Source organism: Entelurus aequoreus, linkage group LG05, assembly GCF_033978785.1.
Source record: "Entelurus aequoreus isolate RoL-2023_Sb linkage group LG05, RoL_Eaeq_v1.1, whole genome shotgun sequence".
In the NCBI taxonomy this organism is placed as follows: Eukaryota; Metazoa; Chordata; class Actinopteri; order Syngnathiformes; family Syngnathidae; genus Entelurus; species Entelurus aequoreus.
This window is the reverse complement of record NC_084735.1, coordinates 8593281-8620753: the sequence shown is the minus strand read 5'-3', so window position 1 is coordinate 8620753 and position 27473 is coordinate 8593281. Positions and strand designations below refer to the sequence as shown.

General features: G+C 36.5%; 1 protein-coding gene across 1 annotated transcript in view; it reads right to left on the bottom strand.

The window, feature by feature from the left end:
• Positions 1-1972: 1972 nt before the first annotated feature.
• fryb (furry homolog b (Drosophila)) overlaps positions 1973-27473 on the bottom strand; it is a 184905-nt gene continuing 159404 nt past the window's right edge. The window contains exons 50-66 of the mRNA XM_062046964.1: positions 26138-26308; positions 25937-26077; positions 25690-25875; positions 19403-19567; positions 19263-19337; positions 19033-19203; positions 15699-15893; positions 15464-15589; positions 15195-15397; positions 14931-15135; positions 14719-14868; positions 14541-14639; positions 11259-11342; positions 11030-11047; positions 10796-10906; positions 4654-4889; positions 1973-4581 (exon numbers count right to left, since the gene is read on the bottom strand). Of these exons, the coding sequence (XP_061902948.1) occupies positions 4323-4581; positions 4654-4889; positions 10796-10906; positions 11030-11047; positions 11259-11342; positions 14541-14639; positions 14719-14868; positions 14931-15135; positions 15195-15397; positions 15464-15589; positions 15699-15893; positions 19033-19203; positions 19263-19337; positions 19403-19567; positions 25690-25875; positions 25937-26077; positions 26138-26308 (2595 nt within the window). The 3' untranslated portion in view covers positions 1973-4322. The remainder of the gene's footprint in view (positions 4582-4653; positions 4890-10795; positions 10907-11029; positions 11048-11258; positions 11343-14540; positions 14640-14718; positions 14869-14930; positions 15136-15194; positions 15398-15463; positions 15590-15698; positions 15894-19032; positions 19204-19262; positions 19338-19402; positions 19568-25689; positions 25876-25936; positions 26078-26137; positions 26309-27473) is intronic.

Genomic DNA, 27473 nt, shown 5'->3' with positions numbered 1-27473 from the left:
ATGCCGATATTATCCAACTCTTTAATTACCGATACCGATATCAACCGATATATACAGTCGTGGAATTAACACATTATTATGCCTAATTTGGACAACCAGGTATGGTGAAGATAAGGTACTTTTTAAAAAAATGAATCAAATAAAATAAGATAAATTAAAAACATTTTCTTGAATAAAAAAGAAAGTACAACAATATAAAAACAGTTACATAGAAACTAGTAATGAATGAAAATGAGTAAAATTAACTGTTAAAGGTTAGTACTATTAGTGGAGCAGCAGCACGCACAATCATGTGTGCTTACGGACTGTATCCCTTGCAGACTGTATTGATATATATTGATATATAATGTAGGAAGCAGAATATTAATAACAGAAAGAAACAACCCTTTTGTGTGAATGAGTGTAAATGGGGGAGGGAGTTTTTTTGGGTTGGTGCACTAATTGTAAGTGTATCTTGTGTTTTTTATGTGGATTTAATTTAAAAAAAAAAAAAAAAAAAACGATACTGATAATAAAAAACCGATACCGATAATTTCCGATATCGGTCTGCCGATATTATCGGACATCTCTAATTGCAACACATGCCAATACGGCCGGGTTAACTTATAAAGTGACATTTTAAATTTCCCGCCACAATTCCGGTTGAAAACATCTATGTATGATGACGTATGCGCGTGACGTCACTAGTTAAACGGAAGTATTCGGACTCCATTGAATCCAATACAAAAAAGCTCTGTTTTCATCGCAAAACTCCAAAGTATTCTGGACATCTGTGTTGGTGAATCTGTTGCAATTTGTTCAATGAACAATGGAGACTGCAAAGAAGAAAGCTGTAGGTGGGGTCGGTGTATTAGCGGCCGGCTGCATCGGTGATCGGGTGAAGTCCTTCGTCGCGCCGTCGATCGCTGGAACGCAGGTGAGCACGGGTGTTGATGAGCAGATGAGGGCTGGCTGGTGTCTTTAGCGTAGCACTGTGAGGTCCCGTAGCTAAGTTAGCTTCAATGGCGTCGTTAGCAACAGCATTGTTAAGCTTCGCCAAGCTGGGAATTATTAACCGTGTAGTTCATGGGTGTCAAACTCTGGCCCGCCGTGTAATTTCACTTGGCCCTTGAGGCGATATCAAATTAACACTAGAGCTGGCCCGCCGATTATATACAGCGGTGGTGCCGCGGTAACACCGCATTCACCGCTAATTCTCATACTTGCCAACCCTCCCGGGACACTCCCAAATTTTAGTGACCCTCCCGAAAATTGTCACGTCCGTTAAAGCAGTGGTCCCCAACCTTTTTGTAGCTGCGGACCGGTCAACGCTTGAAAATTTGTCCCACGGACCGGTGAGGGTGGGGGAGGGGGGTTTCATAAATAAATAAAATCATGTGTGCTTACGGACTGTATCCCTGCAGACTGTATTGATCTATATTGATATATAATGTATATATTGTGTTTTTTATGTTGATTTAATTAAAAAAAAATAATAATAATAATAATTTTTTTTTTTTTTTTAAATTACATTTCTTGTGCGGCCCGGTACCAATTGGAACCACGGCCCGGTGGTTGGGGACCACTGCGTTAAAGGCAGTGCCTTTAAGGCACGCCCCCAAGACTGTGGTCCGGGTGGACTACGACAGTGGTCCCCAACCACCGGGCCGCGGACCGATTGGTACCGGGCCGCACAAGAAATTAAAAAAAATAATAATTAAAAAAAAAAAAAAATTTTTTTTTTTTTTTTTAATGAAATCAACATAAAAACACAATATATACATTATATATCAATATAGATCAATACAGTCTGCAGGGATACAGTCTGTAAGCACACATGATTGTATTTATTTATGTAAAAAAAAAAGAAAAAAAAAAAAAGGTTTTAATTTAAAAAATACGCCCCCCTCCCCCCCACTGGTCCGTGGGACAAATTTTCAAGCGTTGACCGGTCCGCAGCTACAAAAAGGTTGGGGACCACTGGACTACGAGATATAATGACTGATGAACACTTTCGTTGGATAATGAAGGTTGCCTCAGCTCAAAGCCTGAGCCCCCGACATTAATGAACTAGCATCCAAGAAAAGATGGCAGGTATCTGGCTTGGGCACATCAGATTAGATCGGTGTGTTGCAAACTGAGCAGTTTAAAGTCCTGAATGGTTGGTTTATTCATTGTTATTTTATTTTATTTTCAAATGTATTAGCCTTTGGAAAAAGTTAATGTTGATATTTACCTCAGAAGGCTGCAAATAGAAAAGAGGCATTACATTTTTATTTAAATTGTATTTGATATGCCATTGATATTTTTTAATTATTATTATTATTATTATTTGAAACTCGATTTTGCATGTCACTATAAAGTTATATAAGTCTTGCTTGTTCAATATTCAATGCAAAACTTGTTTGGGTCCCTATTAAAAGGTTAATTTGTTCAACCTTGGCCCGCGACTTTGTTCAGTTTTACATTTTGGCCCACTCTGACTTTGAGTTTGACACCCCTGGTGTAGTTACATGTCCCTGGTTTAATAGTATTGTTGATTTTCTGTCTATCCTTCCAGTCAGGGGTTTATTTATTTTGTTTCTATCTGCAGTTAAGCACGATGCTATCACGTTAGCTCCGTAGCTAAAGTGCTTCACCGATGTATTGTCGTGGAGATAAAAGTCCCTGTGAATGTCTAGGGATGTCCGATAAAGGCTTTTTGCCGATATCCAATATTCCGATATTGTCCAACTCTTTAATTACCGATACCGATATAAACCGATACCGATATCAACCGATATATGCAGTCGTGGAATTAACACATTATTATGTCTAATTTGGACAACAATGTATGGTGAAGATAAGGTACTTTTAAAAAAAATAAAAAAAATAAGATAACTAAATTAAAAACATTTTCTTGAATAAAAAAGAAAACAATATAAAAACAGTTACATAGAAAGTAGTAATTAATGAAAATGAGTAAAATTAACTGTTAAAGGTTAGTACTATTATTATTTTTATGTTGATTTAATAAATACATAAATAAAAAATAAAAAAAACACAAAAAAAAAACACGATACAGATAATAAAAAAAAACGATACCGATAATTTCCGATATTTCATTTTAACGCATTTATCGGACATCCCTATGAATGTCCATTTCGCGTTCTCGGCTCTCATTTTCAAGAGGATATAGTATCCGAGGTGGTTTAAAATACAAATCCGTGATCCACAATAGAAAAAGCCAGCTTGTACCTAAGTTACGGTCGGAGCGAAAAAAGATACGTCCTGCACTGCACTCTAGTCCTTCACTCTCACGTTCCTCATCCACGAATCTTTCATCCTGGCTCAAATTAATGGGGTGATCGTCGCTTTCTCGGTCCGAATCGCTCTAGCTGCGTTGAAAACAATGGGGAATTTTGAGGAGTCCTTCCTCCGTTGACGTCACGCTACTTCCGGTACAGGCGAGGCTTTTTTTTTAAATCAGCGAACTTTATCGTCGGTGTTCTCTACTAAATCCTTTCAGCAAAAATATGGCAATGTCGCGAAATGATCAAGTACGACACATAGAATGCATCTGCTATCCCCGTTTAAATTTTAAAAAAAAGTCATTTCGGTAGGCCTTTAAGTAGGTTGTGAGGGCCCCCCTTTCCACTATAGCTAGAAGAATGAAAAAAATATATCTAGCACTAGATGGGAGTAGAGAGTTGCAACCTCACTTCAGAATGCAAAACACACAAAGTAAACACAAGGATGGTGAGACAAGTGCACACACACACACACACACACACACACACACACACACACACACACACACACACACACACACACACACACACACACACACACACACACACACACACAATTTGCTACAGTGGTCGTGCGGTGTGGGGACACTAGAAGGTGCTACGGGTCGCCACGGGACTGACCACGGGTGTGTCCTAGCCAGCGCCATAGTTCTGTGGCGTGCTGCAGTCACACATTGCACGAAGGACGCCGCTAAGAATAAGTTAAAGTCCGGCATTTACCGCCGACGCTTGAGGTCCGTTAGTTCAGTAGCAGGAGTTCCGGGGGAGGGCAGTGTGCCTCACCTTGCCGCCTCACTCGGGGGCGGAGTCTGAAGGCGTGGGGGACGGGGCGGGGCCCACCGTGCGGGAGGTGTACGCCCACACGGCTGGAAATTGGGTTCTGTAGCGATGGCGAGGCGGTGAGGCGACAGTGGATAGAGAACGCCCTCTGGAGGGACGACGGTGTGACGAGAAGAGGAAGTCAGGGTGAAAAGAAGGACAGGGAAGGTCTAGAAAGGGTTGGAGGAGACAGGATGGCGGCGGTCGAGGCCACCTGTGAGGAGCGGGCTGCCGTCAGAGGCTGGTGGCGGAGGCGCTGGAGTCGGGGAGGTAGGTGGTGACCACGCGGTAGCCCTGGGCGCGGCGGATCATGTCGCGGATCTCCCCGTTGAGCTCCAGCAGCTTGGAGCAGATCAGGCTGAGGTCCTGGCGGGAGCCCACCAGGGCGATGGTGCCGGTCTGGCCCAGAGTCTGGTGGCGGAAGTAGACGTTGAGCAGCGTGTGGACCTCGTTCTCCGAGCCGCCGCCAAACACGCCGTGGGGCCAGCGCCGCCTGCGAGCGAGAGGAGAGGTGACGCTCCTCACCTGGTTGCAAGAGGGAGGGAGGAAGGTGGTGGCGGCTCACCTGCACTCTTGGATGTAGCGGACCGCTTTGGTGAACTCGTGGTTCCTCAGGCACTCCAGCACCGCCTTCACCGCCGCCTCCGAGGACGGGAAGCTGGGGACCACCATGGCGGCCAGCTGGGCGGCGTGCGCGTGGGTGTGAGCCAGGTGTTTGTGCTCCAGGTCGCTGGCCACCGCCGCCTCCGCCGCCTGCAGGCTGCTCCTCAGCTCCGTCAGCTCCCGGGACATGTTGAGCAGCTACACCGCAACACAGCCTTTTTGGTCAACTCTTTTCAACGCCATGCAGAGTCACAGGCAAAGGAAACTTGACAGTGTTTGGAGGAACTTTTTTTTTTTACATATAAACTACATATATATGTATATAATATTATTTTACATATAAACTACATATATATGTATATAATATTATTTTACATACAAACTACATATATATGTATATAATATTATTTTACATATAAACTACATATATATGTATATAATATTATTTTACATATAAACTACATATATATGTATATAATATTATTTTACATACAAACTACATATATATGTATATAATATTATTTTACATACAAACTACATATATATGTATATAATATTATTTTACATATAAACTACATATATATGTATATAGTATTATTTTACATACAAACTACATATATATTTATATAATATTATTTTACATACAAACTACATATATATGTATATAATATTATTTTACATATAAACTACATATATATGTATATAATATTATTTTACATATAAACTACATATATATAATATTATTTTACATATAAACTACATATATATAATATTACTTTACATATAAACTACATATATATGTACATAATATTATTTTACATATAAACTACATATATATGTATATAATATTATTTTACATACAAACTACATATATATGTATATATTATTTTACATACAAACTACATATATATGTATATAATATTATTTTACATACAAACTACATATATATGTATATAATATTATTTTACATATAAACTACATATATATGTATATATTATTTTACATATAAACTACATATATATGTATATAATATTATTTTACATATAAACTACATATATATATATGCATATAATGTTATTTTACATATAAACTACATAAATATGTATATAATATTATTTTACATATAAACTACATATATATGTATATAATATTATTTCACATATAAACTACATATATAAATATAATATTATTTTACATATAAACTACATATATATGCATATAATATTATTTTACATATAAACTACATAAATATGTATATATTATTTTACATATAAACTACATATATATGTATGTAATATTATTTTACATATAAACTACATATATATGTATGTAATATTATTTTACATATAAACTACATATATATGTATATAATATTATTTCACATATAAACTACATATATAAATATAATATTATTTTACATACAAACTACATATATACGTTTATAATATTATTTTACATATAAACTACATATATATGTATATAATATTATTTTACATATAAACTACATATATATGTATATCATATTATTTTACATACAAACTACATATATATGTATATAATATTATTTTACATATAAACTACATATATATGTATATAATATTATTTCACATATAAACTACATATATATGTTTATAATATTATTTTACATACAAACTACATATATATGTATATAATATTATTTTACATATAAACCACATATATATGTACATAATATTATTTTACATATAAACTACATATATATAATATTATTTTACATATAAACTACATATATACGTACATAGTATTATTTTACATATAAACTACATATATATGTATATAATATTATTTTACATACAAACTACATATATATGTATATAATATTATTTTACATACAAACTACATATATATGTATATAATATTATTTTACATACAAACTACATTTATATGTATATAATATTATTTTACATACAAACTACATATATATGTATATAATATTATTTTACATACAAACTACATATATATGTATATAATATTATTTTACATACAAACTACATATATATGCATATAATATTATTTTACATACAAACTACATATATATGTATATAATATTATTTTACATATAAACTACATATATATGTATATAATATTATTTTACATACAAACTACATATATATGTATATAATATTATTTTACATACAAACTACATGTATATGTATATAATATTATTTTACATACAAACTACATATATATGTATATAATATTATTTTACATACAAACTACATATATATGTATATAATATTATTTTACATACAAACTACATATATATGTATATATTATTTTATATATAAACTACATATATATGTATATAATATTATTTTACATATAAACTACATATATATGTATATAATATTATTTTACATACAAACTACATATATATGTATATAATATTATTTTACATATAAACTACATATATATGTATATAATATTATTTTACATACAAACTACATATATATGTATATAATATTATTTTACATATAAACTACATATATATGTATATAATATTATTTTACATATAAACTACATATATATGTATATAATATTATTTTACATATAAATTACATATATATGTATATAATATTATTTTACATATAAACTACATATATATGTATACAATATTATTTTACATATAGACTACATATATGTATATAATATTATTTTACATATAAACTCCATATATATGTATATAATATTATTTCACATATAAACTATATATATAAATATAATATTATTTTACATATAAACTACATATATGTACATAATATTATTTTACATATAAACTACATATATATGTATATAATATTATTTTACATACAAACTACATATATATGTATATCATATTATTTGACATATAAACTACATATATATGTATATAATATTATTTTACATATAAACTACATATATATGTATGTAATATTATTTTACATATAAACTACATATATATGTATATAATATTATTTTACATATAAACTACATATATATGTATATAATATTATTTTACACACAAACTACATATATATGTATATAATATTATTTGACATATAAACTACATATATATGTATATAATATTTTATTTGCACCATGACTAGGGAAGGTTGTTGTCATTGAGCCATGTAAGTATTTTTTTTTTGCACCATGACTAGGGAAGGTTGTTTTCATTGGGCCATATGTTGCACCATGACTAGGGAAGGTTGTTGTCATTGGGCCATATAAGTAATTTTTTTGCACCATGACTAGGGAAGGTTGTTGTCATTGAGCCATGTAAGTATATTTTTTTTGCACCATGACTAGGGAAGGTTGTTTTCATTGGGCCATATGTTGCACCATGTCTAGGGAAGGTTGTTGTCATTGGGCCATATTAATTTTTATTTTATTTTTATTTTTATTTTTTTGCATCATGACTAGGGAAGGTTGTTTTCATTGGGCCATCTTAGTATATTTTTTGCACCATGACTAGGGACGGTTGTTTTCATTGGGCCATATGTTGCACCATGACTAGGGAAGGTTGTTGTCATTGGGCCATATAAGTATATTTCTTTGCATCATGACTAGGGAAGGTTGTTTTCATTGAGCCATGTAAGTATATTTTTTTTGCACCATGACTAGGGAAGGTTGTTGTCATTGGGCCATATAAGTATTTTTTTTTTTTTGCACCATGACTAGGGAAGGTTGTTTTCATTGGGCCATCTTAGTATATTTTTTGCACCATGACTAGGGACGGTTGTTTTCATTGGGCCATATGTTGCACCATGACTGGGGAAGGTTGTTGTCATTGGGCCATATAAATATTTTTTTTTTTTGCACCATTACTAGGGAAGGTTGTTGTCATTGAGCCATATAAGTATATATTTTTTGCACCATGACTAGGTAAGGTTGTTGTCATTGGGCCACATAAGTATATTTCTTTGCACCACGACTAGGGAAGGTTGTTTTCATTGAGCCATATAAGTATATTTTTTGCACCATGACTAGGAAAGGTTGTTGTCATTGGGCCATATGTTGCACCATGACTAGGGAAGGTTGTTTTCATTGGGCCATATAAGTATATTTTTTTGCACCATGACTAGGGAAGGTTGTTGTCATTGAGCCATATAAGTATATATTTTTTGCACCATGACTAGGAAAGGTTGTTGTCATTGGGCCATATGTTGCACCATGACTAGGGAAGGTTGTTGTCATTGAGCCATGTAAGTATATATTTTTTGCACCATGACTAGGGAAGGTTGTTTTCATTGGGCCATATGTTGCACCATGACTAGGGAAGGTTGTTTTCATTGGGCCATATAAGTATATTTCTTTGCACCATGACTAGGGAAGGTTGTTTTCATTGCGCCATATAAGTATATTTTTTGCACCATGACTAGGGAAGGTTGTTGTCATTGGGCCATATGTTGCACCATGACCAGGGAAGGTTGTTGTCATTGGGCCATATAAGTATATTTTTTTGCACCATGACTAGGGAAGGTTGTTGTCATTGAGCCATGTAAGTATATTTTTTTTGCACCATGACTAGGGAAGGTTGTTTTCATTGGGCCATATGTTGCACCATGACTAGGGAAGGTTGTTGTCATTGGGCCATATAAGTATATTTCTTTGCACCATGACTAGGGAAGGTTGTTTTCATTGCGCCATATAAGTATATTTTTTGCACCATGACTAGGGAAGGTTGTTGTCATTGGGCCATATGTTGCACCATGACTAGGGAAGGTTGTTGTCATTGGGCCATATGTTGCACCATGACTAGGGAAGGTTGTTGTCATTGGGCCACATAAGTATATTTCTTTGCACCACGACTAGGGAAGGTTGTTGTCATTGGGCCATATGTTGCACCATGACTAGGGAAGGTTGTTGTCATTGAGCCATGTAAGTATATATTTTTTGCACCATGACTAGGGAAGGTTGTTTTAATTGGGCCATATAAGTGTCTTTTTGCACCATGACTAGGGAAGGTTGTTTTCATTGGGCCATATGTTGCACCATGACTAGAGAAGGTTGTTGTCATTGGGCCATATACGTTTTTTTTGTTTTGTTTGTTTTTTGCACCATGACTAGGGAAGGTTGTTGTCATTGGGCCATATAAGTATATTTCTTTGCACCATGACTAGGGAAGGTTGTTGTCATTGGGCCATATCCTTTTTTTTTGTTTTTTTTGTTTTTTGCACCATGACTAGGGAAGGTTGTTGTCATTTGGCCATATAAGTATATTTCTTTGCACCATGACTAGGGAAGGTTGTTTTCATTGGGCCATATAAGTATATTTTTTGCACCATGACTAGGGACGGTTGTTTTCATTGGGCCATATGTTGCACCATGACTAGGGAAGGTTGTTGTCATTGGGCCATATAAGTATATTTCTTTGCACCATGACTAGGGAAGATTGTTGTCATTGGGCCATATAAGTATATATTTTTTGCACCATGACTAGGGAAGGTTGTTGTCATTGGGCCATATGTTGCACCATGACTAGGGAAGGTTGTTGTCATTGGGCCATATGTTGCACCATGACTAGGGAAGGTTGTTGTCATTAGGCCATATAAGTATATTTCTTTGCACCATGACTAGGGAAGGTTGTTGTCATTAGGCCATATAAGTATATTTCTTTGCACCATGACTAGGGAAGGTTGTTGTCATTAGGCCATATAAGTATATTTCTTTGCACCATGACTAGGGAAGGTTGTTTTCATTGGGCCATATAAGTATATATATTTTTTGCACCATGACTAGGGAAGGTTGTTGTCATTGGGCCATATGTTGCACCTTGACTAGGGAAGGTTGTTGTCATTGGGCCATATAAGCTACACTTTCCATTTTAAAGATCTAAAAAAAAAAAAGCTGAAAAAAGAAGCAAGCTAGCACAAAAATAAAAAATAAAATAAAAAAGATCTAAAAAAATGATTTGGGAATGTACGGGAGGCCAGATTGAAAAGCTCAATTTGCCCAGGTCTGGTATAACTCATACTAGTTGTTGTTTCTTTGATTAAAAACAAACTAAGTACGTCTTTGGAACAGCTTTTTGAATTGAACGGAGCCACGGGTCAGCCTCTACTTCCTGACGGCGAGGGACTGACCTCTGGTACGGCGCTGACGGCGTGGACCTGGCCGATGAGCGAGCAGTAGGACTGGAAGAGGAGCAGCAGCTGGAAGTGCAGCTTGTAGAGGCGCTGGCACAGCTCCAGTTGCTGGGTAGAGAGGGGAGAAGAGAGGTCAGTCGGGAGCCACGCCCACCGCCCACGCGGCGGCGCATCGAGCTCACAAGCGACGTCACGCCACGGGCAACCATTCCAAAAAAGCAGAGGACTTACTGCAAGAGACTCCATTTGCTAGACAGCGAGAGAGCGTGTTAGGGCGCCAGAGCGAGGTGAGAGGAAGAGAAGAGCGTCAGTCAGACACATGCGGACACGCCTCCCAAAGTCAAAAGCTAGCATCAGATTAGTCCCACTTTCAAGAGCCCACATTCAAAGACCGCAGACCACAACACAGCTGCTACAGGAAACAGGAAGTGCAGGCGTTAGTGACGTGTCGCCGCCATACCTTCTCCTCAGAGTCCCCCGGTTGGTAGGTGACCACGCTGTCGCCGGGGCACCTGGGAAATGTGTCTTTACAGTTCCGCAGCCACTGGAAGCAACGACAGGGAACACGTGTGAGTGTCATGGCGGGGAAACACGCCCCCTAGTGGCTGGGAGCAGCTTATACACACTGCAAGTATATATATATAATGTAGTAACCGACACCTTCATAACTATATGTAATATGTACAATATACACACTGCAAGTATATATATATAATGTAGTAACAGACACCTTCATAACTATATGTAATATGTACAATATACACACTGCAAGTATATATATATAATGTAGTAACAGACACCTTCATAACTATATGTAATATGTACAATATACACACTGCAAGTATATATATATAAGTAGTAACAGACACCTTCATAACTATATGTAATATGTACAATATACACACTGCAAGTATATATATATATATAATGTAGTAACAGACACCTGCATAACTATATGTAATATGTACAATATACACACTGCAAGTATATGTATATATAATGTAGTAACAGACACCTTCATAACTATATGTAATATGTACAATATACACACTGCAAGTATATATATATATAATGTAGTAACAGACACCTTCATAACTATATGTAATATGTACAATATACACACTGCAAGTATATATATATAATGTAGTAACAGACACCTTCATAACAATATGTAATATGTACAATATACACACTGCAAGTATATATATATAATGTAGTAACCGACACCTTCATAACTATATGTAATATGTACAATATACACACTGCAAGTATATATATATAATGTAGTAACAGACACCTTCATAACTATATGTAATATGTACAATATACACACTGCAAGTATATATATATAATGTAGTAACAGACACCTTCATAACTATATGTAATATGTACAATATACACACTGCAAGTATATATATATAAGTAGTAACAGACACCTTCATAACTATATGTAATATGTACAATATACACACTGCAAGTATATATATATATATAATGTAGTAACAGACACCTTCATAACTATATGTAATATGTACAATATACACACTGCAAGTATATGTATATATAATGTAGTAACAGACACCTTCATAACTATATGTAATATGTACAATATACACACTGCAAGTATATATATATATAATGTAGTAACAGACACCTTCATAACTATATGTAATATGTACAATATACACACTGCAAGTATATATATATATAATGTAGTAACAGACACCCTCATAACTATATGTAATATGTACAATATACACACTGCAAGTATATATATATAATGTAGTAACAGACACCTTCATAACAATATGTAATATGTACAATATACACACTGCAAGTATATATATATATAATGTAGTAACAGACACCTTCATAACAATATGTAATATGTACAATATACACACTGCAAGTATATATATATAATGTAGTAACAGACACCTTCATAACAATATGTAATATGTACAATATACACACTGCAATTATATATATCATGTAGTAACAGACACCTTCATAACAATATGTAATATGTACAATATACACACTGCAAGTATATATATATATAATGTAGTAACAGACACCTTCATAACAATATGTAATATGTACAATATACACACTGCAAGTATATATATAATGTAGTAACCGACACCTTCATAACAATATGTAATATGTACAATATACACACTGCAAGTATATATATAAGTAGTAACAGACACCTTCATAACAATATGTAATATGTACAATATACACACTGCAAGTATATATATATAATGTAGTAACAGACACCTTCATAACAATATGTAATATGTACAATGTACACACTGCAAGTATATATATAATGTAGTAACCGACACCTTCATAACAATATGTAATATGTACAATATACACACTGCAAGTATATATATATAATGTAGTAACCGACACCTTCATAACAATATGTAATATGTACAATATACACACTGCAAGTATATATATCATGTAGTAACAGACACCTTCATAACAATATGTAATATGTACAATATACACACTGCAAGTATATATATATATAATGTAGTAACAGACACCTTCATAACAATATGTCATATGTACAATATACACACTGCAAGTATATATATCATGTAGTAACAGACACCTTCATAACAATATGTAATATGTACAATATACACACTGCAAGTATATATATATAATGTAGTAACCGACACCTTCATAACAATATGTAATATGTACAATATACACACTGCAAGTATATATATATAATGTAGTAACAGACACCTTCATAACAATATGTAATATGTAAAATGTACACACTGCAAGTATATATATAATGTAGTAACCGACACCTTCATAACAATATGTAATATGTACAATATTGTTTTATCTTTAGTAAAAATGTTTGCACCATGACTGGGGATGGTTGTTTTCATTGGCCATATAGGTTTATTTTTTGCACCATGACTAGGGAAGGTTGTTTTCATTGGGCCATATAAGTTTATTTTTTGCACCATGACTCGGGAAGGTTGTTTTCATTGGGCCATATAAGTATATTTCTTTGCACTGTGACCGGGGAAGGTGGTTTTCATTGGGCCATATGTTGCACCATGACTAGGGAAGGTTGTTGTCATTGGGCCATATGTTGCACCATGACTTGTTGTCATTGAGCCATATAAGGATATTTTTTTTTGCACCGTGACTAGGGAAGGTTGTTGTCATTGGACCATATAAGTATATTTTTTTGGCTCCATGACTAGGGAAGGTTGTTTTCATTGGGCCATATAAGTATATTTTTTTTGCACCATGACTAAGGAAGGTTGTTTTCATTGGGCCATATAAGTATATTTTTTGCACCATGACTAGGTAAGGTTGTTTTCATTGGGCCATATAATCCATTTTTTTTGCACCATGACTAGGGAAGGTTGTTTTCATTGGGCCATATAAGTATTTTTTTTGCACCATGACTAGGGAAGGTTGTTTTCATTGGGCCATATAAGTGTATTTTTTGCACCATGACTAGGGAAGGTTGTTTTCATTGGGCCATACGTTGCACCATGACTAGGGAAGGTTGTTTTTATTGGGCCATACGTTGCACCATGACTAGGGAAGGTTGTTTTTATTGGGCCATATGTTGCACAATGACTAGGGAAGGTTGTTTTCATTGGGCCATATACAGTAAGTATATATTTTTTGCACCATGACTAGGGAAGGTTGTTTTCAAAATGCGAATGTTGGTGGTCCCTGTTTCCGTTACCGTGACAGCCGCCTCCTCCCGGGTGTTGTAGGTGTCCAGATACTCTTGCAGCTCCAGCGCACTGAACTTCATCTTCTCCAGGAGGCCGTAAGACATGATCTGAAACGAGGACATGCCGCGTCAGACGTCGGGCACTGGGGTCGGTCCCTGGGGTCGGTCCCGAGTGAAGAGAACTCACGGTGTCTGCGTCAATGTAGATGGTGGGGCAGTCTGAGCAGGTGGTGAGCATCTGCGAGGACCTAAGGAACTTGGAGCCGATGCCCCTGAGGCCCTCGCCGAGGTAGGAGGCCACGTCGGTAGTCAGGGTGCAGAATTTACCCTGAATGTTCTGGAAGACGCGGAGGTGAGGACCGTGTCGTGACGGCAAAACAAGGAGGGGGGGTGATTTACCCTGAAGAGGGACGAGAAGACTTGGAAGGTGTAGACGGCACAGGAGCCGTCAGAGTCCGCCACCAGCTGGTTGATGTGACACCGCCACGCCTCCTCGGAGTCGTCGCACACCGCCGGCTGGAAGGCCGCCAAGATGGCCGAGAAAAACGGGGACGGCGGCGGCGGGAAGCCGAGGTCCTCCAGATCGTCGATGTCGTCGCGCAAGCTGTGGTCAGACGGATTACTCGGCGTGACCCCAAATGAGCGCGGGCATGTTTTCCTCACCTGGGAAGACTGTTGGGGTCCAGGCAGTCCAGAGCAGGTTGGCAGTAGTCGCGGTCCAGACGGGGGGTCCCGCCGTGAGGTTGCCCCAGCAACTCCAGAGTGAAGCTCTCGCCGCAGTCCGAGCCGGGAGGGAACTCGTGGGCGCTCAGGGACAGATCGTCATCCTGAGCCTGCGTGTCCTCGTCGTCGCCGCACGTCCTGGCCTGTCCGGCATAAACAACACCCGGTCAACGTCCCGGCGTCTACACGCACATGACCTACGTGCTCACATGCAGGAGGAGGTGCTCGTGCAGCGCCCCCTGGCCCGGAGTGGTGGCGCTGAAGGAGTGAGGGTCGGCGGACATGTCGTACGACGTCGACAGAGAGTTGGTCTCGTCCGACGGGGACGGATTTGTCTGGAAGAAGAGGACCAAGTCAAGTCACGGGTTAAGGACTGCGTGCCGGGGCCGGTGCCGGTGCCGGGGCCGGTGCCGGTGCCGGTGCCGGTGCAGGACTCGTACACACCAGCTGCGAGTGCGACAGGCTCTGGCTGGTGGAAGACTCCTCTTCCTCGGAGGACTCCTCCGAGTCGTGGGGATCTTCGTGTCCCAGGCTCGGCGTGCTGCCCGAGTGCTGGCTCTCCTCCAGCAGGTCGCCCAGCTCGGTGCTGTCCAGGGATCGGCGGCGCACGCCCCAGTTGAAGCTGTCCATGGTCTCGCCCTGCATGGAGGACACAGCAAGACGCAGCCCTTGACGGAATGCACACGCAGGCTCATGTTGACGCTGAAGGTGAGAGAACTTACCTGCAGCTCCTGGGAGGGAGAGAGAGAAGAAAGAGACAGTTAGTACAGTGCAACCTCCATTTACAAACACCTCTATTTGCAAACTTTCTTCAATTTACAAACTTTTATCTCGCACCAAATATGCCTCTGTGTGCGAACCATGTCTGTGTCTATGATTAATTTTGTGTCTTAGAGCTCCACCATAGACAGACTTATCTAGTACAATGCAACCTCGATTTACAAACACCTCTATTTGCAAACTTTCTTCAATTTACAAACTTTTATCTTGAGCCAAATGTGCCTCTGTGTGCGAACCATGTCTCTCTCTATGAACACTTCATTGATTGATTGTGTCTTAGAGCTCTACCATAGACAGACTTATCTAGTACAGTGCAACCTCGATTTACAAACACCTCATTTTGCAAACTTTCTTCAATGTACACACTTTTATTTAGCACCAAATATGCCTCCGTGCGTGAACCATGTCTCTGTCTATGAACACTTCATTCATTCATGCTGTGTCTTAGAGCTCCAACATAGACAGACTTCTCTAGTACAATGCAACCTCGATTTACAAACACCTCTATTTGCAAACTTTTCCATTTACAAACTTGTATTTCGAGTCGAATATGCCTCCGTGTGCGAACCATGTCTCTGTCTATGAACACGTCATTCATTCATGCTGTGTCTTAGAGCTCCACCATAGACAGACTTCTCTAGTACAGTGCAACCTTGATGTACAAACACCTCTATTTGCAAACTTTCTTCAATGTACAAACTTTTATTTCGCACCAAATATGCCTCTGTGTGCGAACCGTGTCTCTCTGTATGAACACTTATTCATTCATTTAGTGTCTCAGAGCTCTACCATAGACAGACGTATCTAGTACAGTGCAACCTCGATTTACAAACACCTCTATTTGCAAACTTTCTTCAATTTACAAACTTTTATCTTGAGCCAAATGTGCCTCTGTGTGCGAACCATGTCTCTCTCTATGAACACTTCATTGATTAATTGTGTCTTAGAGCTCTACCATAGACAGACTTATCTAGTACAGTGCAACCTCGATGTACAAACACCTCATTTTGCAAACTTTCTTCAGTTTACAAACTTTTATCTCGAGTCAAATATGCCTCTGTGTGCGAACCATGTCTCTGTCTATATACACTTCATTCATTGATGTTGTGATTTAGAGTTCCCCCATAGACAGACTTCTCTAGTACAGTGCAACCTCGATTTACAAACACCTATATTTGCTAACTTTTTAATCTACAAACTTTATCTCGAACCAAATATTCCTCCGTGTGCGAACCATGTCTCTGTCTATGAACACGTCATTCATTCATTTTGTGTCTTAGAGCTCCACCATAGACAGACGTATCTAGTACAGTGCAACCTCGATTTACAAACACCTCTATTTGCAAACTTTCTTCAATTTACAAACTTTTATCTCGAGTCAATATGCCTCCGCGCGCGAACCATGTCTCTGTCTATAAACACTTCATTTATTAATTTTGTGTCTTAGAGTTCCACCATAGACAGACTTATCTAGTACAGTGCAACCTCGATGTACAAACACCTCATTTTGCAAACTTTCTTCAATTTACAAACTTTTATTTCGCACCAAATATGCCTCCGTGTGCAAACAATGTCTCTGTCTATGAACACTTCATTCATTCATGTTGTGATTTAGAGCACCACCATAGACAGACTTCTCTAGTACAGTGCAACCTCGATTTACAAACACCTCTATTTGCTAACTTTTTAATCTACAAACTTTATCTCGAGCCAAATATTCCTCCGTTTGCGAACCATGTCTCTGTCTATGAACACTTCATTCATTCATGCTGTGTCTTAGAGCTCCAACATAGACAGACTTATCTAGTACAGTGCAACCTCGATTTACAAACACCTCTATTTGCAAACTTTTTAATTTAATTTTTTAAATCTAGAGTCAAATATGCCTCCCTGTGCGAACCGTGTCTCTGTCTATGAACACGTCATTTATTAATTTGGTGTCTTAGAGCTCCACCATAGACAGACTTCTCTAGTACAGTGCAACCTCGATTTACAAACACCCCTATTTGCAAACTTTTCCATTTACAAACTTTAATCTCGAGCCAAATATGTCTCCGTCTCCGTCTATGGCCCTGTGTCGCCTCGAAAGGAAAGTGGCGGACTCTCTCACCCTCCGCCAAAAGTGTTGTGTTTTCGCCAATGTTAACGTACTTATTTAAAAGGTGGTCATTGTAGCAAAATTATTATTAGTATTAAGGGTTTTTGTGATTTCTGATCGTTTGTGAGGGCACCAAAGGGGCATTTTGTTACACAGCACTGTGTCGCACTTTATATTGTGTTGAAAGTGTACAAAACGTCACAAAAATACAGACTTTTGTGGAGGCTGTAACCCATTATTTATGTTAGAATAATTGTATCTAAGCGGCGAGCAGACAAAAGCTGTCTTTGATCCTACCAAGCAGAAGGCTTGTAAAACTCCACTGTGTAGGATGGGAAGCAACATGAAGGTGTTCTGTTTCTTTCATGTATTGTAATCAACAGAAAGATATTGTCTGACCCGAGAACTACAAAGCGAAGAGGAAGCAGGACCTGACTCCCCTACAGGGACCTCTTCTTTGAACTGTTTTACGACCTTTTCCTTGAACGGTTTTGTATTCAAAGGCGATGGCTGTTTACGACCCCCGTCCCTTAGAAACAGCTGTTGCCATGTAATCAGGGAAAGTCCAGATAAAAGAGGTGGCGTACGATCTTTCGTCAGAGCGTGATGGAGACGGTACAAGAGTACAGCCCAGACGCGCTCTCCTCAATTGAGCCATATTTAATTCTGTCTCTGTTTAATTCCTTGCTTCTTGTCTCGTTTAATAAATGTCATCAGTGTTTGAACCTGACAATTTATATTTACATTGTTTTGTTATTGAGAAATCTGCTTCATTATACAAACTTTTCGATTTAGGAGCCCTGTTTAAGAACCATTTCAGTTCGTAAATGGACGTGAATTCCACTAGCCCAAAGGGTTCACTACAAGAAGTGGTAAAGGTAAACAAACCCCGCCCCTCACCTCTCCGTCCTCCAGCTCCACATCCAGGAAGTCGAAGTCTCGGAAGACCCGGAACTGCTGCTCGCTGGCGGTGTCGTCCAGGGTGTCTTCCCTGGTCCCGCCCTCCTCCGACGACACGCCGCTCTCGCGTACCTCCATCATTTCCAGGTCGCCGCAGGACGAGAAGATGACCTGAAGGGATGGAGAAAGATGAAGGACATCTTCTCACCACTGTGGGGGAGGCGGCTTACAGAGGGGTTCTTGGTAAGTCCGACTTCTTGTCCACACAGGGAGAGAACGTTCACCAGCTTCTCTCTGGTCCGCTTCTACAAGGGAAGATGGAGCCGGTGAGTGTGGATGTGTTTTACCTTCAGCTCCTCTTGTGTGGTACCTGAGAGGACTGTGGGCGCCTCCAGCTGACAGGAACCAGGATGGTGTTGGAGTTGGACCCGGACGAGGTGGATGACGTGCTGCGTGTCACCGCCATGGCTCGGGCCTTCCCCTCTCTGATGCCAGAACCCTGGAGGCCGTCGAAGCGTCGCCCGATCACCGGGGTCTGTTGGTTATTATAGACCGGGCTTGGTTATTATAGACCTTGGCTTTCTGCTCCGCCGCTCCCAGTCTGTGGAACGCTCTCCCTGACCACCTGAGGGCACCACAGACTGTGGATGCTTTTAAAAAAGGCTTAAAAACCTAAAAAACCAAATCTATTATTATTATTTTATGTAATAAAGTAAATGATAATAAATACCTGATCTTTTATTACTCACTTCTTTCCAATGTGACAGAAAAATACACAGTACAGGCCAAAAAGTTTGGACACACCTTCTCATTCAATTCTTTATGTTCATGACTAAAACTATGAATGAACACATGTGGAGTTATGCACTTAACAAAAAAAAGGTGAAATAACATGTTTTTTATTCGAGTTTCTTCAAAATAGCCACCCTTTGCTCTGATTACCGCTTTGCACACTCTTGGCATTCTCTCCATGAGCTTCAAGAGGTAGTCACCTGAGATGGTTTTCACTTCACAGGTGTGCTTGAAGCTCATTGGCTAGTTTATTATGGTAAAAAACAACAACAGTTGTATTGTTTTTCCATTTATTGTAATATGTTGTAAAAAAAACCCACTATATTTTACAGTGGAATTCTGGTGACTAAGTCACCAGTTTTTTACAGTAAACTATACAGATATTTTTTAGTGTATGTAAAAATACACATACGTGAAGATTCTGGCGACTAAGCAGACAGTTTTATTTTGTAAAAAAAAAACAGTTATATTGTTTTTCCATTTACTGTAATATGTTGTAAAAACACTATATTTTACAGTAAAATTTTGGTCACTAAGCTGCCTTTTTTTTGTTTACTGTCAAAACAGTTGTTTTTCCATTTACCGTAATATTTTGTAAAAAATAGTATTTTACAGTAAAATTCTGGTGACTAAGCGGCCAGTTTGTTATTGTAAAAAAACAGTTGTATTGTTTTTCCATTTACCGTATTATGTTGTAAAAAAAACACTATATTTTACAGTGGAATTCTGGTGACTAAGTCACCAGTTTTTTACAGTAAAATATACAGATATTTTTTAGTGTATGTAAAAATACACATACGTGAAGATTCTGGCGACTAAGCAGACAGTTTTTTTTTGTAAAAAAAAAACAGTTGTATTGTTTTTCCATTTACTGTAATATGTTGTAAAAACACTATTTTACAGTAAAATTCTGGTCACTAAGCTGCCTTTTTTTTTTTACTGTCAAAACAGTTGTTTTTCCATTTACCGTAATATGTTGTAAAAAACACTATTTTACAGTAAAATTCTGGTGACTAAGCGGCCAGTTTATTATTGTAAAAAAAACAGTTGTATTGTTTTTCCATTTACCGTAATATGTTGTAAAAAAAAACACTATATTTTACAGTGGAATTCTGGTGACTAAGTCACCAGTTTTTAACAGTAAAATATACAGATATTTTTTAGTGTATGTAAAAATACACATACGTGAAGATTCTGGCGACTAAGCAGACAGTTTTATTTTGTAAAAAAAACCAGTTGTATTATTTTTCCATTTACTGTAATATGTTGTAAAAACACTATATTTTACAGTAAAATTCTGGTCACTAAGCTGCCTTTTTTTTTTTTTACTGTCAAAACAGTTGTTTTTCCATTTACTGTAATATGTTGTAAAAACACTGTATTTTACAGTAAAATTCTGGTCACTAAGCTGCCTTTTTTTTTTTTTACTGTCAAAACAGTTGTTTTTCCATTTACCGTAATATTTTGTAAAAAATAGTATTTTACAGTAAAATTCTGGTGACTAAGCGGCCAGTTTGTTATTGTAAAAAAACAGTTGTATTGTTTTTCCATTTACCGTATTATGTTGTAAAAAAACCACTATATTTTACAGTGGAATTCTGGTGACTAAGTCACCAGTTTTTTTAAGTAAAATATACAGATATTTTTTCTTCACATACGTGAAGATTCTGGCGACTAAGCAGACAGTTTTATTTTGTAAAAAAAAAAACAGTTGTATTGTTTTTCCATTTACTGTAACATGTTGTAAAAACACTATATTTTACAGTAAAATTCTGGTCACTAAGCTGCCTTTTTTTTTTTTTTTTACTGTCAAAACAGTTGTTTTTCCATTTACCGTAATATGTTGTAAAAAATAGTATTTTACAGTAAAATTCTGGTGACTAAGCGGCCAGTTTGTTATTGTAAAAAACCAGTTGTACTGTTATTTAATTTAAGGGACAAGCGGTAGAAAATGGATGGATGGATGGATGTTGTAAAAAAAACCACTATATTTTACAGTAAAATTCTGGTGACTAAGTGGCTAGTGTTTTATCGTACAAAAAAAGTTATTTTTTTCATTTATATGTTGTAAAAAACACTATATTTTACGGTGGAAGTCTGGTCACTAAGCTGCCATTTTTTTAAAACTGTAAAAACAGTTGTATTGTTTTTCCATTTACCGTAACATGTTGTAAAAACACTATATTTCACAGTACAATTCTGGTCACTAAGCTGCCTTTTTTTTAAACTGTAAAAACGGTTGTGTTGTTTTTCCATTTACTGTAACATGTTGTAAAAAACACTATATTTTACAGTAAAATTATGGTCATTAAGCCGCCATTTTTTTTTACTGTAAAAACAGTTGTATTGTTTTTCCATTTACCGTAATATGTTGTAAAAACACTATACTACAGTGAAATTCTGGTGACTAAGCGGCCAGTTTGTTATTGTAACAAAATTCTGGTCACTAAGCTGCCTTTTTTTTTACTGTCAAAAAAGTTGTTTTTCCATTTACCGTAATATGTTGTAAAAAACACTATATTACAGTGAAATTCTGGTGACTAAGCGGCCAGTTTGTTATTGTAAAAAAAAACAGTTGTATTGTTTTTCCATTTATCGTAATATGTTGTAAAAACCCCCACTATATTTTACAGTGGAATTCTGGTGACTAAGTCACCAGTTTTTAACAGTAAAATATACAGATATTTTTTAGTGTATGTAAAAATACACATACGTGAAGATTCTGGCGACTAAGCAGACAGTTTTTTTTTGTAAAAAAAAAACAGTTGTATTGTTTTTCCATTTACTGTAATATGTTGTAAAAACACTATATTTTACAGTAAAATTCTGGTCACTAAGCTGCCTTTTTTTTTTTTTACTGTCAAAACAGTTGTTTTTCCATTTACCGTAATATTTTGTAAAAAATAGTATTTTACAGTAAAATTCTGGTGACTAAGCGGCCAGTTTGTTATTGTAAAAAAACAGTTGTATTGTTTTTCCATTTACCGTATTATGTTGTAAAAAAACCACTATATTTTACAGTGGAATTCTGGTGACTAAGTCACCAGTTTTTTTAAGTAAAATATACAGATATTTTTTCTTCACGTACGTGAAGATTCTGGCGACTAAGCAGACAGTTTTTTTTTGTAAAAAAAAAAAACAGTTGTATTGTTTTTCCATTTACTGTAATATGTTGTAAAAACACTATATTTTACAGTAAAATTCTGGTCACTAAGCTGCCTTTTTTTTTTTTTTTACTGTCAAAACAGTTGTTTTTCCATTTACCGTAATATGTTGTAAAAAATAGTATTTTACAGTAAAATTCTGGTGACTAAGCGGCCAGTTTGTTATTGTAAAAAAACAGTTGTACTGTTATTTAATTTAAGGGACAAGCGGTAGAAAATGGATGGATGGATGGATGTTGTAAAAAAACCCACTATATTTTACAGTAAAATTCTGGTGACTAAGTGGCTAGTGTTTTATTGTAAAAAAAAAGTTGTTCTTTCCATTTATATGTTGTAAAAAACATTATATTTTACGGTGGAAGTCTGGTCACTAAGCTGCCATTTTTTAAAAAACTGTAAAAACAGTTGTATTGTTTTTCCATTTACCGTAATATGTTGTAAAAACACTATATTTCACAGTACAATTCTGGTCACTAAGCTGCCTTTTTTTTTAAACTGTAAAAACGGTTGTGTTGTTTTTCCATTTACTGTAACATGTTGTAAAAAACACTATATTTTACAGTAAAATTATGGTCATTAAGCCACCATTTTTTTTACTGTAAAAACAGTTGTATTGTTTTTCCATTTACTGTAATATGTTGTAAAAACACTATATTTTACAGTAAAATTCTGGTCACTAAGCTGCCTTTTTTTTTTTTTTACTGTCAAAACAGTTGTTTTTCCATTTACTGTAATATGTTGTAAAAAACACTATTTTACAGTAAAATTCTGGTGACTAAGCGGCCAGTTTATTATTGTAAAAAAAACTGTTGTATTGTTTATCCATTTATCGTAATATGTTGTAAAAAACCCCACTATATTTTACAGTGGAATTCTGGTGACTAAGTCACCAGTTTTTTACAGTAAAATATACAGATATTTTTTAGTGCACGTAAAAAAACACATAAGTGAAGATTCTGGCGACTAAGCAGACAGTTTTTTTAATTGTAAAACAAACCAGTTGTATTGTTTTTCCATTTACCGTAATATGTTGTAAAAACACTATTTTACAGTAAAATTCTGGTCACTAAGCTGCCATTTTTTTACTGTCAAAACAGTTGTCTTGTTTTTCCATTTACCGTAATATGTTGTAAAAAATACTATTTTACAGTAAAATTCTGGTGACTAAGCAGCCAGTTTGTTATTGTAAAAAAACAGTTGTACTGTTATTTAATTTAATGTTATATGTTGTAAAAAACACTATATTTTACAGTAAAATTCTGGTGACTAAGCGGCCAGTGTTTTATCGTTAAAAAAAAAAGTTGTATTGTTTTTCCAGTTATATGTTGTAAAAAACACTATATTTTACGGTGGAATTCTGGTCACTAAGCTGCCATTTTTTTTAAAACTGTAAAAACAGTTGTATTGTTTTTCCATTTACTGTAATATGTTGTAAAAAATACTATTTTACAGTAAAATTCTGGTGACTAAGCGGCCAGTTTGTTATTGTAAAAAAACAGTTGTACTGTTATTAAATTTAATGTTATATGTTGTAATAAAAACACTATTTATTACAGTAAAATTCTGATGACTAAGCGGCCAGTTTGTTATTGTAAAAAAAACAGTTGTACTGTTATTTAATTTAAGGGACAAGTGGTACAAAATGGATGGATGGATGGATGTTGTAAAAAAACCCCACTGTATTTTACAGTAAAATTCTGGTGACTAAGTGGCCAGTGTTTTATTGTAAAAAAAAAGTTGTTTTTTCCATTTATATGTTGTAAAAAACACTATATTTTACGGTGGAAGTCTGGTCACTAAGCTGCCTTTTTTTTTTAAACTGTAAAAACAGTTGTATTGTTTTTCCATTTACCGTAATATGTTGTAAAAACACTATATTTTACAGTAAAATTCTGGTCACTAAGCTGCCTTTTTTTAAACTGTAAAAACAGTTGTATTGTTTTTCCATTTACTGTAATATGTTGTAAAAAATACTATTTTACAGTAAAATTCTGGTGACTAAGCGGCCAGTTTGTTATTGTAAAAAAACAGTTGCACTGTTATTTAATTGAATGTAATATGTTGTAAAAAATACTATTTTACAGTAAAATTCTGGTGACTAAGCGGCCAGTGTTTTATTGTAAAAAAACAGTTGTATTGTTTTTCCATTTACCGTAATATGTTGTAAAAAAAACACTATTTTACAGTAAAATTCTGGTGACTAAACTGCCAGTTTGTTATTGTAAAAAAACAGTGGTACTGTAACATTAAAATACTAGCTGATAATGGTAACTTGTGTCAAGTCTCATTTGCAAGTACGACATGAAGTTGCAATTACAGTTGAAAGTCGGATATAGTTTATGCTGTGTTTTGTTGCGCCCTACAAAGTCCAAGACAACGATAGTGTATAGTTTATGCTGTGTTTTGTTGCGCCCTACAAAGTCCAAGACAACGATAGTGTATAGTTTATGGTGTGTTTTGTTGCGCCCTACAAAGTCCAAGACAACAGTAGTGTATAGTTTATGCTGTGTTTTGTTGCGCCCTACAAAGTCCAAGACAACGATAGTGTATAGTTTATGGTGTGTTTTGTTGCGCCCTACAAAGTCCAAGACAACGGTAGTGTATAGTTTATGGTGCGTTTTGTTGCGCCCTACAAAGTGGTAATAATGTAAGTATTACGCACTTAACGTGCATCTTACTTTTCACCATTCAGCCGCCTCACCTCTGAGATGTCGAAGGTGAAGTCCAGGGTCTTTCCAGGCAGGGCCTTGGCTGAGCCGTCCCAGACTCGGCTGACCTCCAGGTTGGACAGGTCTCCCTGGGCCTGGCCGTAGGGCGGGTGCACCAGGCTGGCGGACCGCGACACCACCAGCTTCAAGATGTTCAAGGCGTCCTTCCAGTGCACGGTCTGTGAGCAACACCCACGTCAACACACCCACACCCACACACCAGGAAGTGAGGACACCCACCTGGACAAACTTCTCGATGGTCTTTGTGACGTCTGCGTTGAACTGCTTGACCTGCACGGCGGCCAGGTCCATGTGGCTGAGCAGGCAGTAGATGATCTGCAGGAGGGACTGTTGCATGCTGGGAAGTCCTTTGTCCAGCAGCTGCGTGCACACCCTGCTCGTTAGACCCGGGTCACATGACCACAGGTAAGTGTCCCATACCTCCGCCATGTAGGTGACCATGTTGAGCGTGATGTCGCAGAAGGCCTCGTGCAGGTAGCGGCACACCACGCTCACCCAGGAGAAGGGGTCCCGGGTGTAGGAGCGCGTCTTGTAGAGGGTCATCACGTGAGCCAGGTGGGACAACTTGGTGGTCTTCTCCACCAAGCACACCTGGGAGGACAGCTAGACCTTAGTCACTCTGTAGGACCTCCCCTTTTACACCTTCATTATACGTACATGTCCTTTAAAACTGACATTCATACAACGTACATGTCCTTTAAAACTGACATTGATTATACGTACATGTCCTTTAAAACTGACATTGATTATACGTACACGTCCTTTAAAACTGACATTGATTATACGTACACGTCCTTTAAAACTGACATTGATTATACGTACATGTCCTTTAAGACTGACATTGATACAACGTACATGTCCTTTTAAACTGACATTGATTATACGTACATGTCCTTTAAAACTGACATTGATATAACGTACATGTCCTTTAAAACTGACATTGATTATACGTACATGTCCTTTAAAACTGACATTGATTATACGTACATGTCCTTTAAAACTGACATTGATACAACATTGATTATACGTAAATGTCCTTTAAAACTGACATTGATTATACGTACATGTCCTTTAAAACTGACATTGATTATACGTACATGTCCTTTAAAACTGACATTGATAAAACGTTGATTATACGTACATGTCCTTTAAAACTGACATTGATTATACGTACATGTCCTTTAAAACTGACATTGATTATACGTACATGTCCTTTAAAACTGACATTGATTATACGTACATGTCCTTTAAAACTGACATTGATAAAACGTTGATTATACGTACATGTCCTTTAAAACTGACATTGATTATACGTACATGTCCTTTAAAACTGACATTGATACAACGTTGATTATACGTACATGTCCTTTAAAACTGAACATTGATGATACGTACATGTCCTTTAAAACTGACATTGATACAACGTACATGTCCTTTAAAACTGACATTGATACAACGTACATGTCCTTTAAAACTGACATTGATTATACGTACATGTCCTTTAAAACTGACATTGATGATACGTACATGTCCTTTAAAACTGACATTGATTATACGTACATGTCCTTTAAAACTGACATTGATTATACGTACATGTCCTTTAAAACTGACATTGATTATACGTACATGTCCTTTAAAACTGACATTGATTATACGTACATGTCCTTTAAAACTGACATTGATGATACGTACATGTCCTTTAAAACTGACATTGATACAACGTTGTCATTTTAAAGACAAGCAAGCATACCAATGT